The sequence below is a fragment of the Apus apus genome, chromosome 10 (assembly GCF_020740795.1).
Source record: "Apus apus isolate bApuApu2 chromosome 10, bApuApu2.pri.cur, whole genome shotgun sequence".
Classification (NCBI taxonomy): Eukaryota; Metazoa; Chordata; class Aves; order Apodiformes; family Apodidae; genus Apus; species Apus apus.
The window spans coordinates 11196073-11214096 of NC_067291.1; the positions used below are offsets into that span (position 1 = coordinate 11196073).

Sequence of the window (18024 nt, forward strand, 5' to 3'; positions counted from 1 at the left end):
GTTGGTTACAAATAATATTTTTTTGAAATTTAATCTCAGTAATTTATTTCTGAAGAAAGATACTGAGATGTAACTAGGTGAGAGAATTATTTGAGCCTCTCCTTGCTTTGAATCACGGTGTTTTCTTCAATATTTCCAACTTTCAGTAAAATAATATCACAGTAAATGACAAGTATGTGCTTTTGTCTCTTACTAGCTTAAAAATTCAAGTCAGTTAACAGTGTTAAAAAAAGAAACAAAACCGCCCCCCAAATACCCACACCCTCTTAGCACCCCAAAAAAGTACCTTGATGTGTTAATGCTTTTCTGTTCTCTTTCAGCAACGTGTATTTACAAGTCAAGGCAATTTCAAACATTGTGTGGAAGTATCAACGCTATCATTTCATTATGGCCTACCATGAAAAACCTGTTCTGCCTCCACCACTTATTATTCTGAGCCACATGGCTTCCCTGTTCTGTTGTATATGTAAAAGAAGAAAGACAGACAAGACTTCAGATGGGCCAAGTATGAACAGTTATCTAAAAAGTTGCAGTAGCTTTTTGGATAGGACTTAAGCAATCTGTCAGAAAAGTGTTGTCTTCTTGGTTGTAATGTATAGTCTCAAGAAAGTCAAAATATGTTGTAATTTTCCATGTTTTTAGTACTGAATAAGATTCTTAATTTTGTTCCAAGGGCCATTGTTTGTATTAAGGGTGTAATGTACAGCCCATAGAATTCTCCAGTTAAACTAACTTACCACAAAAATCAAATAAAACCCCAAGATTAGATTTTCTGTTAAGTGTTAATGGGGGAAGAATTTTTTTTCCCTCTAAAAAACTTCTTATTGAAAACACTTTGAAAATTTAGCAAAGGGAAAAAAGAAAAAGTTCCATAGATGATAAAATCCAGCTAAGGAATCTAACTTCTGCCTCAAAGGAAAAATCATTGGTGGGTAAAAGAATAAGGAATGATAATATTTTGTGTGGATTCTCTTGGAATCACATTTTTCACTTTTATTTTAGTGGAAATATTTGATCTTGGACTTTTTTCTAGCAAGGAGAGAGGGAGGAAGGGTCTTAGTGGGCACTGTGGTTTTTTTGTTGCTTGTGTTTTGTTCTTTACTTTCAACACCCTTTGCAGAGCTGGAGATATTAGCTTCCAGCACCTTCACTACATCTGCACCTTCTTGACTGTTCCATCTCTCTTTAGAACTCTTCCTGACAGAAGAAGATCAAAAGAAACTTCATGATTTTGAAGAGCTCTGTGTTGAGATGTATTTTAATGAAAAGGATGACAAATTTCATTCTGGAAGTGAGGAGAGGATTCGAGTCACATTTGAACGGTAGGATATTTACAAATAAGTTTCTGAAGAGAGACATAGAATTTTTGCAGGTTTTTAAAATATGCTCTAGGGAGGGCAAAGTGTAGCTCAAGAACACAAGTATTTATGCAGATTTTTAGATTCTTTCCATCGCTATGCTGAAAGTAATACTGTGATTGATGCTTCCTGATCTGTATCAACTCTCAGTAAGCTGAGGCAATTGTGTTATTTAGTTTTGCACGATGATTTAATAAGCTGATAACCTTGAAAAAGTGCTGTTTATGCCCTCTATTGATGTATATGCTAATTCTGTGATTCAGAAGAATGTACAAGTACTGTATTGCAAAGCAGCCCAACACTGTAGTGTATACACCAACTTGAAATTTCAGAGGTTTTTTGCTTCTTAAATGGGCAGAAAGGGTTGCAAAGATGTTTCTTCTGTATTTTGAGAAAAATGCCATCCATAGATACTTCATAATTCGTTTTTTCTTAGGGTGGAACAAATGTGCATTCAGATAAAGGAAGTTGGTGATCGTGTCAACTACATAAAGCGGTCGTTGCAGTCTTTAGATTCACAGATTGGCCACCTACAGGATCTCTCTGCTTTAACTGTGGATACTCTGAAAACACTGACTGCACAGAAAGCTTCAGAAGCTAGCAAGGTTCATAATGAAATCACACGAGAATTGAGCATTTCAAAACACTTGGCACAAAACCTCATTGAGGATGGCTCCCTAAGATCTTCTGTGTGGAAAAAGCACAGCATTGGAAATGTCTTTGGTTCTTTTTCACAAGGAGGCCTTGAAAGTAATAATCCTTTACTATGTAACATTTCTATACGAGATGAAAAAGAAGCCCAGCGTAAGACCATTGGTCAGGAGTTAGCTCCAGTTCCCCGAAGAGAAGAAACAAACTTTCAAGAGGCAGGTTCCTCAGGCAGTGCCTTATTTTCAAGTGCTGTTTCCCCTCCAGAACTCCGCCAACGAGTACAGGCTGCAGAGATCTCAAAATCCATTAGTAAAAGTAAAAAATTAGGCAATTCATCCAACAGCATGCCACATGTAACATCCCCAACAGCTAAATTTTTTGTTAGCACTCCATCTCGGCCCAGTTGCAAAGGTCAGCTGGATTCTTCAGCAAAGCATGAAGAGACTGTTTTCTCTAAGGCTACAGAAGGAGATAATAATGTAGAATTTGGTGCATTTGTGGGTAAGTATAAAAAAGTAGATTCTGAATGTCCTGAAGTCATTATTAGCTGCTCTTATCCTCTTGCTTCTGGCTCTGCTTGCCTTGCTTTCACCCAACCTTGTGTTGAAAATGGAGGATACATTAATTGTGGTTTTATTCATGATGAGAGTGACACTAATGATAACTGCAGCTGCAGAGTTGACAAATGTGATCACCAGTCCTCTGTCAACTTATGGAAGAACAACCCCCAAACGAAGTTCTGTTTGTCAACTGGCGACTTGACATCAACAGTCAACTGTGGTGGCTCACATGGAAAATTGAATATTAAAGATGAACTTTCCAAAAGTCAGCATGTCCATGCAATGGAACTACAAACCCAAGATTTATGTTCTAACATCCTTATGGGACTACTTCATAAACTGTGGACCAAATCTAAGCCACAAGGTTTGACTTATCAAGAATTGTATGGTATTTTGGGTGTATTCCGGTTGCAGGTGACTTTATTCTACCATTTTGCTCTGCTTTTTTTTGCTTTTAACATCTCTAATTTCCCTATGTTGCTTGTATTTTTTTAACTTCAATTACCATTTCTTTATAATTCTGTCACATAGACAATATTTTTCTGAAAAACATTAGCCAGTTGTTGAGTATAGCAGTTTTGCACAATTAGCAGCTCTGCAACTTGGTACGGGCATCGTAGACAATCTTTTTGTGGCTCATTATAAAGCTCCTACCTTCTCATGGCATATATTAAAAATATTGTCTATTTCTTGACGTAATCACAGAAGACTTCCTAGGCTGATGGAATCCTGGACAAAGATCTCTGTGGTATCTGTGTCAAGCTCGAGGGATTCTCCTATACTATATTCCTAAACACTGTTATGACTGGAATCTTCCACTGTTGCCTAGGCTAACATATATTTTGGCAGTCTTTTGGAAGCTTCCAAAGTCCTTCTATAATATACAGCAATATGCCTCCCCTGAAGTTTTGTTTAACAGTAAAAAGGTGCACGTTTTTGGTTAGAGTTGCTGACGTATTTGAATGGTAAAACAGTGGCAGATTCATTGCAAAACACAGGTGTGGGTTTACTAACTGATTTCTGTGAAGTAGATAATGATTTAAGTACCCTTTAGTGTGTAGCAGAAGATCACAATCTGTAATTGTCAGGCTGTCTGCAGAGGTGTTGTCTTGCCCCAGTTGTTCAGATATGTCTCAGTGTTTTCCAAAGGTTTGTTGAGGATGTAAAAATTTAAATCTTTAGACAAGAGTTTATTCTACTGCTGTGCAACTTGGAGTTCTAAGAAGTTACCTACATGCACTAGTGCTTTTAGATTTGTGTGTGCTTTACACGTTTTTACACTCATTAGCTATTTGTTCATAATTTCCTCATAGTTTAAAAAAAAGAAAACAGTTTTTAAACTCAGAAAGCAAGACTAAACAGGAATAATGGACAGTGATTGCTTAATTTTACCTAATCTGTAAGTGTGCTTCACAACTAATAACTTCGAATACTAACTATACTTATTTTACTAGAACCAAATTTTTAGTGTATCGTCCTCTGGCATCTCTAGCATTTAGAACATACTCTTCATTCTGACTGTCCACATTTTACAAAACTTCAGATACAGTGCAACTTTCCATTGTTAATCCAAGCAGGTTTTCATTCATTATAAAGCCACATGTTTGGTAACGTTCTGAAAAGTGTTTTTTGCAACTGGTAGGATGAAGGGTATATTGTAAAGGCTACCTCAAGAAAACTGTCTGCTTTTCCTTCACTTGTCATAGCTTCATAGAAATACTGTAATTTGGACTGCTCTGTTCCTTTCATCCGAGGAGCATATGCTGGAGTAAAAATTTAAAATGTTAGTTTTACTTTTTGAATTGTGGTAACCCACATCTGAATGCAGGAAAAGCAGTAGTTTCATATTAATATTACACTGATTTTTTACTGGAGTGTGTTTGGAAAGGCTTCCCTAGTGCAAGCTGGCTCACAGAACTTAGATGGTTTGTAACCCTTTGCTACGGTGTTGCAAATTATTGGCATGGTCAGAGCATTGGAGGATGCCTTTGATTTTTGAATATTCTCTTTCAATTCACTGTGTCGAAGGTCACAGAGACAGCATGGAGTTACAGCGGTTTAAAGAGGCAACAAGCAAAATTAAGGAAAGAAGTGCTGATATTGAGGTAGGCTTGGAAGCTTTTGTGTAACGTGTTAAAGGGGGTTGTTGTTTTCTTTTAAGCTGTGACTTCACAATCTGTTTTGAAAAAGCTATAATCAAAGAACTTGCAAAATTCAGCCTGGAAGGAATGTGTATCTGTTTTATGATTACAAGAGAAAAAAAAAAAAAAAAATCTAGTGAAAACTCATGCAGCCTTAACTGCACATCAAGTGCTGTGGCTTCGTAATATGATACTAATTAAATACTATACAAGATCTCAGGTTATGAAAGCTGAGGTGACTGCAACTGTGGAATAAGATAAAATTATGTATCCTGTAATTAGTGTCTAATGAAGCGTTTGACACAAATTTCAAGATCAGCATTTGGGAAGATTTCAGTGATTTACGTGGTATTTTGTAGAGCAAGATGATAGTGTATGAGTTTTAAAAGTGACAAAAATTGTTTATTATGCTTCCAAGAATAAAAGGCCTTTCTAATAAACCTGTAATAAACTTGTGTATAATTTCAATTTCCTTAGAAAGTAATAAAAATAACTAAATGGAAAGTGATTTATCATAAGAAACCTGTTCTCTGAGTGCTATAGTATATATAAAAAAACCAGTTTCCTCACTGTAGCTTGTAAGATAAGTTAGTAAATACAGGTTACCATTGGCAGTAACCCCTTATGCAGAGGTGAATCTGACTTGAGAATTGCGTCATGACCATTTGCAATGTCAGCATTTTGCTGAGTTGCTCCTTCTGGACATTCTGATAAATAGAATGTGTGACTGGAAAACTTCTGGTTAATGTGTATTTTTGCCATGGATTTTTTGGTAGTAATGTTTACAGTTTGCTTTGTTGTTGATTTTTTTTTTTTTTTTTAAATAGGAACAACAGGAAGACTTCAAAAAAGCTATATTGGAGGGTATAGAGACAACCAGACTTCAAGTAAGTAAAGACATAATTTCAATTTATTAGAGACATTTCCACCAGCTAACAAATGTGTTATTTACAATGAAGACCAGGAGCTCTTTTTTCCTGTTTCGTTATCTGCAAGGAAACTCTGGTTGTGATTTAAAAAAAGAAAAATAAGAAAGTTGTGGAGTTGAGCCTTTGCACAAATACAGTTTATCTCTCCTTGAAGAAGATCTTAACTGCTGTGATTCTTACGTGTCATGTCATTGATGGTAAGATGCCACAGACGGACACTGAAATGCGTACAGACCTAGTACATAAGGCACTTTCAGCTTTTGCTGTTGCGTTCTAATTAAGTATTTATGTTTAAGGATGTAAAAAAAAGGTCTTTCTCCTATTTCTGTGTACACGCTTATGCACACACACATGCTTATGACACACACATATTTTGGACACACACAGGCCTGTTTGGGGGTAGGGGGAGGTGTATATTCCTTAAGAGGGAAGGGTGAAAAAGGTTGGTAACAATTTCCTAAATGTTATAAATCTTGGAATCAAAAGCAGTGCATAGTATTCCAAGTTATAGTTTTTTATTTTTCAAAATACTGAGTTTTACAATTTATTCAGGTATCCATTGGAATTAATAGGCTCATTGTGAGATATTCAGAAAGTATGTAGTTATTGCTAAGGAATAATAATAGATCCATGAGGAGATTGCATTCATAAACTGTAGGTTTTTTATGTGACAAGACTTCTCTAGATTTTTTTCCCGTTTCCAGTGGGTTCAAACTGAACTTCATTTTCTGCCAGAGCTATGTTCTTAAATGAGAATTGATAGCTACCAAAGGCATGTGACAGAATAGCTGAGTTTGGTACTTGTTAGAGATAAGGTACATTTCTGTAATTGTGTCCTGTTGTTACATTTGCTTTTAAAGAACTTTCAGTATGGGTCAGTAGTCTTAATGTGAACCTGAAAGTGTTAGAGCTGGTGGTTACTGTGAAGAGCATTTTAATTGCATTACACACTCAACTTGCACATTTTTGTGCAGCAAGGTATTTGAGGTACATCAGGAAGTTTGTTGGTGGTTTTTTGTTTTGTGTTTTAAAAAAGGCAGATTGTATGCCAAAAACAACGGTTATGCAGACTAATGATATCCTTGTGGGTTTTTATTTAGGGTCTTCAAACTGACAGTGGTCTAAGACAATCCAGCTCTTGTGGTGGGTTTGCTGACCCTCTGGCAGGCCATTCAGAACAATGTAAGTGTGCTATCTTTGCAGGTGACCTAATTTTATTTCTAAATTGTGTGAATAATGCATATGATCTTAGAAGATACAAAGGAAGCACAGAAAATTAAAGCATCTTGAAATATTTACATGATCAATGCTACTTGAATTTGCTGTTGTGTCTCTTAAGCCATGCCAGCTTCATTCTGTTGCCTCGTGTTTGCCACAGATGGCTGGAGTCACAAAAAGCTGAGTGATCTAGTCAGGGCTGTGCTGGCAGCTGGTAAAGATCAGATAGTCATCGATCAGGCTTTTTTATTGAGAGCCAGATTAAGCTGTCTGGTTGCTCATTCTGTTTGGTAATAGGTAAGTAACAGTGACACATGCTGTTCTTTGTCCAGTTATGAATTTCTCTGTTTGTAGTATATAGCAAGAGTAGAAGAGCATCAAGTGAAGACCCTCAGCAAGTAGACTCCAAAGCAGCGTTACTGACGGTTTGTATCCTCCTTTCTTTTTGTTAAGCAGGACTAGAACCTGAACAAATAAAAGAGAGGAAAGAGGTTGTGTAAAAAATAATACTGATTTGTGGACTCATTTATTCAAGGAGGCAACAGAAGACCTGTTTTGCCTGAGGGAAGAGATTTTGCATGTCCTTTACTACATATTGTGCATGTTCTCACTGAAAACACATGCTGCTTACTTTTGGGGAAAAAAACCCACAGCTTTTTGTTAAAGAAAATAATTATTTTTATAGTCAATAAATCAGTAGTGAGTGTATCCTTATCTAGTCTTTTAGCTGTAGTTATCATTCATCAGTTGTACTGGAGTCTTTCCATTCAACTGCAGTTCGGTTCAGTATAGCCTGGTGAAATATTTGATATACAGGCTGTACTGCAAGATCTTAAAACACATTACTACCCCCACCTCCTGTTAAATATGCTGTATTTTCCTTACAAAACCTAAACCTTTTTTTTCCTTTTTTTTTAAAGGATTGGTTACAAGGTAGACCTTCAAATGGCAGTCAAATGTAAGTAAGCTTTCTACTAATGAAACTGTTTTATTATTTTATACTTTGATTGTTTTTTCTTTTTGATTGCTGTCTTTGGCTATAGTGGTACTCAGTTGTGCTTAATGAAAAACAAAGTTTAAGGTTGTTTTTGGTTTTGTTGGGTTTTTTTTTCTATTAAATAACTTAATGTGTTCACTGGAATGCTTTGACAGGTTCTATTTAGATTAATGGGGTCACATGTCAGAGGGCCTAACATGCCCTTAAATGAAAATGACTGTGTTGACACTTGTTAAGGAGCCTGCTTCCTGGTAAAGGTCTTTACTCAACCTTTCAAACTGTAAACCTTGTCTGAAATTGTGTAGTCATTGCTCTTGTTAACAATTATCCCCTGAGTTAACTGTTAAAGCCATTACCTTATTAATCAGATAACGGAAGGGTAAGCTGTTGTGAACAAGTTTTAATTAAAGCACCTGTGTGGGAATGGGCTCTTGTGATTCAAACTTTACATAATGCTGTACGTGACTTGATGTTATTTAAAATACAGCTCTAAAGGCATGAGATTACTTAACAGCCTTCCATTACTGTTTTGTAATTAAGAAACCTGTACTGCCCTTGAAAAATAAGATAAAAGCAGTACTGAGAGGTTAGCAAGGTGACCTAGGAGGATGTGTCAAAATCAGTAAATACAAAGTAAGTTTTTAAGAAGCAATGACTGTTGGTTTTGTGGCATTTCACAGGCCATCTGAAGAAGATGCGTTGAATGGTAAGTTTGTTTCTGCTACAAACAAGCTGAGATCTTTTCATATAAGTGAGTGTTTGGGTCTTGTACAAGAATGTATTTAACTACTGCTAAATTGGAACATAACAGGCCCGTAACAGTGTGGTTATTTAGTTATTAAATTAATGGCTTACCATTGGACAACTTAAATATTTTTTTTTCCCTTGAGGGACTGATACTTAATTTTCTGCACAGGAAATCTTTTTCAAACTATAGTTACTTGACAAGTGTTCTTTGCATGTAGTAGTTTAAATACACAGTATAGATACTAGGCTGTATCTCCTTTTTTATTTTTTCATTTTTAAATAATTAAAAAAATCTTTTTCAGGTATTGCTTCTCCTTTCAAGCCAATCATGGATATCAATTACTATTACTCAGGTCAGGCCCTCTTAGGAACTAATGTTCATATTCTTAATGAGACTTACTGGATCCTTTAATGACTGCTGTAATTTTTCTCTAGCTGTAGAAAGAAATAACTTGATGAGGTTATCACAGAGCATTCCATTCACTCCTGTGCCTCCGAGAGGTAAGAATTGTACTTCTTATTGCTGCTTCACTATGGTATTTTGAGGAAGAAAACAGAAGTAAACCCTGTACAATTTTCTTTGAATATAGAATGATCAAGCAAGGTTTCAAACTTACAGCAACTGTGAAACTGAAGTTTTAGTGAACTAAAAGAAGTCCAGAGTCTATCTTCAAGCACTCAAAACTAGACATGAGTATGACACCTTTTCTAGGGCAGCTCACTTGATTATGAAATCTAGATGTAATTATAGTTGTCCTCACAAATTTGTGATAGAGTGATGACAGTATTGTACCAGCAGTTTGTATAACAAATTGTTCTGGAAGGATTCCTTTAAGTTGTCTTGACTTGCATAAAGTGTGAACAAATGTTTATTCAGTGTTCCTAATACTGTTTTAACAGTGTCATTAATAGTTCTAATCAGGAAGACAAAACTGCTGTACTAATTTCCTGCTGTATGAAAGAGGCTGGAGCAGGGTCTTCCCATTGGGTGCTTTAATTTTTTTGGTTAATTCAGTAACTTTAATTTGGTTAAGTTAGTAACTACTTAATATTGCAGCATGTTGAAATCTAAAGCTGTAGGTTTTACAGCACTTCTGAATTTATACTTGGAAAATGAAATGCAGTCATTGCTTTTTGTGTTGTAACGTAGGTGAACCAGTCACTGTCTATCGCCTTGAAGAAAGTTCTCCTAGCATCCTGAACAACAGCATGTCTTCCTGGTCACAGCTAGGACTCTGTGCTAAAATCGAGTTTTTAAGTAAAGAGGAGATGGGAGGAGGTTTGCGTCGAGCTCTAAAAGTAGTGTGCACGTGGTCAGAATATGATATCCTGAAATCAGGACACCTTTATATCATCAAGTCTTTTCTTCCTGAAGTTGTGAATACTTGGTCAAGCATTTATAAGGAGGACACAGTGTTACACTTGTGCTTGAGAGTAAGTTTTATCCTTGTCAATGAAACATAGGCATAGTATCTTAAACAGGACACCCCCCACGCCCCCTTCCACTAGTATATACTTAGTAAAAAAAGGTTAGTCTGGGGTTCTGTATGAGAACAGAGGTTCTGTGTTTTTGTCTGAACACAGGTTCTGTATTTTCTAGGTTAAAACCTGCTCCAGTATGGTTTGCTTAATCACAGAGCTCAGGCTCTTAAAATGTAGACATAATTTAAGATGAAAGTAATTTGTTACACTGTCTTGGGGGGAATATACACTCACTGTTCCCACTGTGCCTTTTTGACTCCTTAATGTTCCCTCTCACATAGTGCAGCTAATGAAACGTGGCTTTGAATTGTAGGAAATTCAACAGCAGAGGGCAGCACAGAAGCTCACCTTTGCTTTCAATCAAATGAAGCCTAAATCCATTCCATACTCTCCAAGGTGAGTGTTTTTAAACTTCTGTTATGTTGCATGCTTTTGGAACAGAAGAATGCCTACAAGGTTGTTAACAGATGGATCAGATATATGAGGGTACCAATATGTGAGGATCTAGCTCAGAACAGTGCTATGAATGTGTTAAGCAGAATTATCCTTGGCAATATTTTCTGTTGATACTTTTTGTGCAGACTCTAGCCTAGTGTGATAATATAAATGACTTGGTGCAATAGCTTCGGATTACTTCAGTTATTAGTAAATAAAATAAAAATATAGTAGTAATGACTTATTTGCCTTTTTTTTTTTTTTTTTTTTTTAAGATATTAATTAAGTATACTTTTTACCAGGTTCCTGGAAGTTTTCCTGTTGTATTGCCACTCTGCTGGCCAGTGGTTTGCAGTTGAGGAGTGCATGACTGGAGAGTTTAGAAAATACAACAACAATAATGGTGATGAAATAATCCCAACTAACATGCTGGAGGAGGTTATGTTGGCCTTCAGCCATTGGTCGTATGAATATACCAGAGGAGAACTGTTGGTACTAGATCTGCAAGGTAATGTCCTTATTTTGCAGTTGGGATTGGGGCCAAGATAGATGTTAGTTCTTCTTTTGTGACAGTGTTTTATTAATAATTCATATGCCTATAATAACTAACAAGGATAATTTAGTGCATCTTGGTGTAGTTGATCTGAATCTAAGGTGGTCTTACTTAATGTGGTGTTAAATCTTACAACACCACATTGGAATATATATATTTTCCTGATAATATGCACCATACAAAATCCAAATTTTTGGCATGTTTCTGTAGTGCCAGTATGGTAAACTGTATTTATCCTGTTTCTGTGTCAGATTTTCTGGCTGTGAGAACTATATAGGAAACTTCTTTCTCACAGGTGAAAATTAAAGTTGGGAATTGTAGGCAGACGTAAAAACAGGTGGAAGAAATCTTGAGAAGTACAAAGTACTTGTTCAGGAGCAATTTGTGTAAGGATATCACATGTATTTTTCTTTTTTCTGCTTTTATTCTTGGAGAGGCTGAGAAGTCATAGCTCAGGCTGCCAAGGCTTTTCAGTATCAATGCATTTATGTAATGTACCAGATTTAACGTTTTCTTCATATGCTGTCTGAAGGTGTTGGTGAAAATTTGACAGATCCCTCTGTGATAAAAGCTGGAGAAAAAAGGTAAGGCTAAAGAAGGGCTTAAAGAGAAGTAGAATTTTCATTGAAAAACACATGCAACTGATGTTCATATGCACTTTATTTCTAAGGTCACATGATATGGTGTTTGGTCCGGCCAATTTGGGAGAGGATGCAATAAAAAACTTCAGAGCCAAGCATCACTGTAATTCCTGCTGCAGGAAGCTTAAACTTCCTGGTAAGAGTTTCTGTAATTCTTCTGAGACACTTGTGTCATGAAACATTGTGTGATATGTTAATAAATTATTATGTCATGTTGTGCAACTGGAGTAAGAAATAACAGCAGTTTTGTAATTTTAAAATGATATGCCATTTTAATATTAAATCATAAATGAAGGAATTACAGAATTAGGTTGGAAGGGACCTCTGGAGATCACTCCTGCCAGAGCAGGGTCCTCTAGGGCAGGTCACACAGGAATGTGTCCAGAGGGGTCTTGAAAGACTCCAGAGAAGGAGACTCCACATCCTCTCTGGGCAGCCTGTTCCAATGCTCTGTCACTCCCCACAGTAAACTTCCTCATGTTGAGGTGGAACTTCTTGTGCTTGAGTTTGCATCCATTCCCCCGTGTCCTAACACATGGCATCACAGAAAAGAGACTGGCCCCTCCTTCTTGACACCCACCCTCAGTTATTTATAGACATTAGTAAGATTCCCCCCTCAAAAGGAATTAAGAATGTCTGTGTGTTCTATATCCATATGCACAGCATTTGAGGAAGGTAGATTGATCAAGGCTTCAGAAGGTACAGTAAAAAATGAAAAAGGGTCCCAGAAAAAGTAAGAAAAAAAGGTCAAGGTGATTGCAAACCTTTAGGCTTATCAAACAAAATGGGGCTTTTATTTGTTTTTAGGGTTTAGTTTGGGGTTGTTTTGTTGTTGTTTGGGATTTTTTATTTGTCATGTTTGGTTTTTTTGTTGTTTGTTTTTAAAAAATTGTCTAGGATTGCAGAAATTCATTCTGTTTAAAAACTTTCAATTCCAGATATTTTTACTGCATGGACTGAAGTACAAACCTTGAAATTGTTTCTCTGTATCAGGCTTTTAGACTCCAGAAGAACTACATAAGGAACTTGCATGATTTCTGCCTGTCTCACACTTCTCTTCCAGGTTGTTTCTCACATGAAGAGAGATCATTTTATTTTAAATTTGAGTTGTGAATCCTGATAATATCAAAACACATCATGGCAGGATCTGTTTTCTGTGGAAAGTTGTCTCACTACTTGCTATAAAATATATACATTAAATTTTCCATCTCTTTTAAAGCAGAGCTTTAGACTTACTACATGTATGAGAAAGACATCCTTTTTTGACACAGTGCATGCTGAGGAATTCTCCTTTGAGTACCTGTGCAAACTCAAGCCTTTGAAAGACTTCTATGCCCCGTCCATTCTACTGGCTTAATGATTAGTAATCAATATGACTTTATTTTGTTTGTACAGATCTGAAGAGGAATGATTACACACCTGACAAGATCATATTTCCTCAGGATGATTCCCCTGAATTGACAATTCAGCCTGGAAGCTGCACCAAAGAATCCGATTCAGCTCATTCTATTCGTCTGATGCTCTAATGATGTGACCAAATCAGTGGCTTCATCCAAACTTCATGAAGTGTCACAGTTGTAACTTATTTTTCCTTCACTACTTAAAAGAAAGATATGTCAAAACAAGCATTGCTGTCTTAAGTCAAATTTTGGCTGGTTCATAATCTAAGGACCTAACAACTTGTGATAACCATCTACAGAGAACAGCTTGGCGGCTCATCATTTTAAAGGTTGAATAATGACAAGTATTTAAGATGTTTTTAAAGGGGCTTTTTAGCAGAAGGTATTGTGTTTTTTGGTTGTGTGGGGTTTTTTGTTTGTTGTTTGGGTTTTTTTGTTTGTTTAGAGGAGGAGTTTCTCTCTGTAGTCCCTGTGGTGTGCAATATGCCTTCAACCAAAAAGGGTTTTGGTAGTTGATGTCTTAAGGTGAAGCATTTGTCTGTTTGGCAGGCATCTTACTGTCAATCAGCAAAAGACAAGAAAGCACCTACCTCTGTAGTGCCAGAGTATTCTTTGAGCATTTTTGGAAGTGTTCCACTAATGTTTTCTCACCAGGTGTCTTTTAATCTGGCCTTTTAAAGAGGACAGAGCCAAATAAGGTGTGTGTATGTCAGTAGGCCGAGGCTGAAGGTAGGAACTTGATCTGTTGCAGTGGAGAGAGAGTGTCCCCTGAATCAGGATTCAGCTTCATGGCTGGAAAGCTGTTTGTTTGTTTTTGTTTTGTGGTGGTTTGTTTTGGTTTTGTGGAATAGAGCCCTAATTGTGCATAATGAAATTTCTCGTTTTATACATTTCAATTTTATCAAGTCACCATCAACTAGTAACAAAGCCATGATAGACTGGTATAATCATATTTAATAGAAGAAATAGTGTGTACTGGTCCAAATAAGTTGCCTTGTAAGAACACAAGTTGGAAGTGCTTTCCCTCGTATGTAGTGACTGCTTCAGAAGTTATGCCTTCCAAAGATCCTGTAAAACCAGTATATCAAAACCCGAATGTACACATAACTTTTAAATGTATTTAAAATTGTGTAGAAAACATCTTTAATGTTATGTTATTTGTGGTACTTATTTAAGAGAGACTAGGGTTGGATTAGCATTATGTAAAGTACGGGAGATTGCAATGCACCTTCATGCCAATAAAATGTAATTTAACTGTCCCAAATATTGTTGAGCATTCAGCAAGAAAAACTCTTGTCCAACTGAAGTTTCATGCTGCGATTTTTTTTTTTTTTGTTACATAGGTACTAATTTGTAATTTTTAATTAAAAGGGCAGTATATAGCTCTATAAATTTTTTTATTCCGTAGTGTATCTTATAGATACAGACCTAAGGCACGAACACAATAGCTGTTTAAATGGTGTTTTATGTTTGACGGGGAAAGGTAAAATGTTATAAGGATATAATACTGTATACATTTTGTATATCATTAAATCTTTAAAGAATCTAAAATAAATTTATTCTTGTTTACAGACTCCTGCTGTCCTTCTTAGTCTGAAAGGTTATTTGAGTGAATTTAAGTAACTCTGTGCAGAAAAGTAGGATTTGCCTTGCTGGATCAAAGCAGTTGTCCACCTTTGAGGTATCTCAGCTTTGACTAACGCCAGAAACTGGGGGTGGTGGGGTGTGAAGGGAACTGAAAACTCATAGTAGACAAAAATCTATGGTGGGGTTAATTTGTAAATGAGAACAAAATACCTTAAAACTCTTTATGATGTTTGGTTTTAACTGGGAGCTGCTTCGTGAGTGCCCAATTGCATCCCCTTTATTCAAGATATACTCACAGCTTTTTAATGCTATATCCTTAGCCTAGTCACAACAGTTAATGTGTGAGGCTGGCTCTTCAAATTGGGAAGGATTTCTAGAAGAGCCTCTAGAGGAGTGTTGTGAAAATGGAAATAGGAACATTTTGGGAAAATTTTAAGTAAAAGTTAGGAGCCTTTTTGTTTCCTGACAAATGGAACACAGTTAATTTTTACAACCATGATACCTGTCTTCGGTAGTTTTGCCTGTGACTCATTTATTAAGAGCATCAACAGGTATGATGTTTGTGTGGTGGGTGTGTGACAGTGGGCACTGCTCCCTCTGCTCAGGGCTGCAACGACCAGGACCTGAAGCCTTTCCAGCATCAAAAGGCGCAAAGAGGGTTGGGGAATGTGTGTAAGACTGGGAGTGGTTGACACTACATCTTTCTGGCATGAGTGCTAAGCTTACCCTGTGAGGCTTGCAGCTGGAGTTACACAAGAAGCCTGTGTCTAAATTGAGTGGGGCTGAAATGACAACTTCCACAAATTATTTTCTCCACATTAGTGGAAGAAAAAACCCATAAATGTAAGTATCTCTCAGGGAAGGCACTGGAAAGGTGAGGTGGCAAGAAAAAAAAACAAGTTGGTTTGAAGAAGCAGCCTGATCTTGTCAGAATAATACCATGTCTTATTGATGTCAGGCTGTAGGAACATGAAGGTTGCCCCATGTAATTTAATTTGGTTGAGAACATTTAAGTGTCACTCCTCTGCTGAAACCTTGTCACTCTTAAAGTGCTCTATGAATAGAGGAACTCTGACCCTTGGCTTTTAAATTTCCTTCAGATTGCTGAAGAGGGGGAAGTAAAAACAGCACTGGAATTTCTGTTAACTCTCCAGAACCAAAAAAACAGTTTTTAACCTTCTCTAACCTTCTTTAATTATTTTTAGTAAAAATCTGAAGCATTTTAGATTCCCACTAATAAGGATACTTAAGAAATATCTCTCATAAAAGGAAATAGGTAAGCTACATTGTTTTCCTTGACAGGTAGTTTTGGTTCCCTAACATCATCCTCAGAATATTTCCATTAGAAGAAAAAACATTATGTATCAGATTGAGCTGAGCATTATGTATTTGTAGACTCATGTTGGTTGCTTATGTAAATTTGGTTTTAAAACACACTTTAATTTTCTCCAGCATCAATATTGATATGCAAAATCTTGAATACATGAGTGTGCTGATTTAATCTTTTAATTAATCCAGCAAATTCAGCATTGTTGATTGCAGTATTTAAGTGCTGAAACTTCAGAGAAAACCAATCCCAAGTACATGGTGGCAAAATATGCAAAGGTGAGTGTCCTGGGGAGCTGGTTTCCTAGCTGCTGCTCAGCAGCTGTGTGATTTGGAAAAGGAAGGATTTGGCTTTTAAGCCTCTGGCTGTGATTTCCTTCACTTTCTTTGTGGTTCCATCTCAATGCCACCACTGCCAGAATTTTGAAGGGTGAAGAGATGGCACCTGGAAACTTTGTATTAGTAGTTGTTGTTGAATGTTGCCAAAAGATCATTTGGAACGTTTTTTTATAAATATAACAATGCTTTTGAAAAGACTTGTGATGATTTACACGTTTCCTTGCAAGTAATGGATTTTGTGGTGAGAACAATGGTAAGTTAGTTCTCAGCCCTTCAGCTTGCAGCAGGTAGCACTGATGTGGATTTTTGTATCGTGTTATGGTAAAATAGTGAATCCAGGTCTGGGTTTGGATTCCACAAAAGGTAGGAATAAGCAAATGCTTTTTTGCCTTCTTGAATGATGAATGTAAGAGTTGCGGATTTTAATGCTAAGAGTAAAATTCAGCAGTATGGATTTCTAGTCTTCTAAAAACACTGACAATATGTGTAACAATTTCAGTTGATTTATGGTTCTCATACCAGTCTTGTTCTACCTACGTGACAGCTATTACAGATTTGATTTAATTTAACTGCTTCCCAATAATAGTTTCAAAAAGTGCTTTTTAATGCTGCCATCAGCCTGTCTATGAGGTTAATGGTTGCTGGGAAGACAGAAGTCTAAATTTATATTACTGGTTATCTTTCTTTGGAGGGATATTTACAGCTGCATGACAGGTGAGCTAGTGATGCCAAAGCCAGAAAGGCTTGTTAGCCCTTACCCTAATAAAACGTGAAGCTGTACATTGCATTGTGCTGAAAGTGCACCCTGTATTCCAAACTAGGAATTGATACTTTCTGTGACTGTTTTTGTCAAAAAGAAGATTAAATCAGGAAAATATGGAGTGTCATTCCATTGAATACAATTTATATAAGTTACTAAATTCCAATAAAGTAAAATTAATTCCTTACTGTTCTTGTCCTTTCTTGATATTTTCTCCAGTATTGCAACTATCCTAAAACCTACTTGAATTTTATTTCTGCATTAGTGTACCTTGTTGTAGGTTCATTCATACTTTCCACCAGCCCCACCCCCCCCCCCCCCAAGATGGCTGCAGGAGTAAGCAAGGGACCTAGGGATCATGGAAACATTGGAGGTGCTCTCATAGAAAGGAGAATGAAGGCTCCATCAGAACAGGCTTTAAGAGAACTTGCTGAAGTTTGGAAGACTGATGGCAGAGGCAGCAGATAAACTGTCCAAAGAGCACTGGGAGAGACCCTCTGCTAGAAGCTTAGAAAGTAAAATAATTATGGATTTTTTTAATGGCTTCCTGAGCCTCTTCTGTCGATACTTGTTACTTCCCAAATTGGATGTTAAATAGGGAAAACCAGCTGCTCTTCGGTGGTGTATAAAATTCAGAGATCAATGCACCGTTTCATTAGCTAATTACAAAGGCAATTCTCTGCCACTACCCTTTTTTTTTCCCAGGAAAATGTTCTAAACACCACTTCAGCCATTGCTGCCCAGCCAGCAGAGCATGGCGATAATAAACAGCAATAAAAGCTCAAGCAAACATGAATAAACATGGGCTAGGCTGAAACTCTGGAGGTTGCTGATGGTTCCCAAGGTTCCTGGTGGAACAGAATGGCATCACAAAGCACTGGGTTGAGGGGAGCCTGGGCC

The 18024-nt window shown here is 36.8% G+C and overlaps 1 protein-coding gene across 2 annotated transcripts in view; it reads left to right on the top strand.

Moving 5' to 3' along the window:
• TRPM7 (transient receptor potential cation channel subfamily M member 7) overlaps nucleotides 1-14685 on the top strand; it is a 57946-nt gene extending 43261 nt beyond the window's left edge. Inside the window, exons 24-40 of one of the 2 annotated variants that reach the window (XM_051628186.1) lie at nucleotides 321-505; nucleotides 1190-1322; nucleotides 1795-2933; nucleotides 4598-4674; nucleotides 5538-5597; nucleotides 6740-6821; nucleotides 7212-7282; nucleotides 7778-7815; nucleotides 8535-8560; nucleotides 8904-8954; nucleotides 9037-9102; nucleotides 9752-10035; nucleotides 10397-10479; nucleotides 10821-11026; nucleotides 11604-11655; nucleotides 11742-11848; nucleotides 13108-14685. In XM_051628186.1, coding sequence (XP_051484146.1) covers nucleotides 321-505; nucleotides 1190-1322; nucleotides 1795-2933; nucleotides 4598-4674; nucleotides 5538-5597; nucleotides 6740-6821; nucleotides 7212-7282; nucleotides 7778-7815; nucleotides 8535-8560; nucleotides 8904-8954; nucleotides 9037-9102; nucleotides 9752-10035; nucleotides 10397-10479; nucleotides 10821-11026; nucleotides 11604-11655; nucleotides 11742-11848; nucleotides 13108-13238 — 2791 coding nt within the window. In that variant the 3' untranslated portion in view covers nucleotides 13239-14685. The remainder of the gene's footprint in view (nucleotides 1-320; nucleotides 506-1189; nucleotides 1323-1794; nucleotides 2934-4597; nucleotides 4675-5537; nucleotides 5598-6739; nucleotides 6822-7211; nucleotides 7283-7777; nucleotides 7816-8534; nucleotides 8561-8903; nucleotides 8955-9036; nucleotides 9103-9751; nucleotides 10036-10396; nucleotides 10480-10820; nucleotides 11027-11603; nucleotides 11656-11741; nucleotides 11849-13107) is intronic. The other variant, XM_051628187.1, reaches the window with a different exon arrangement.
• Nucleotides 14686-18024: the final 3339 nt, after the last annotated feature.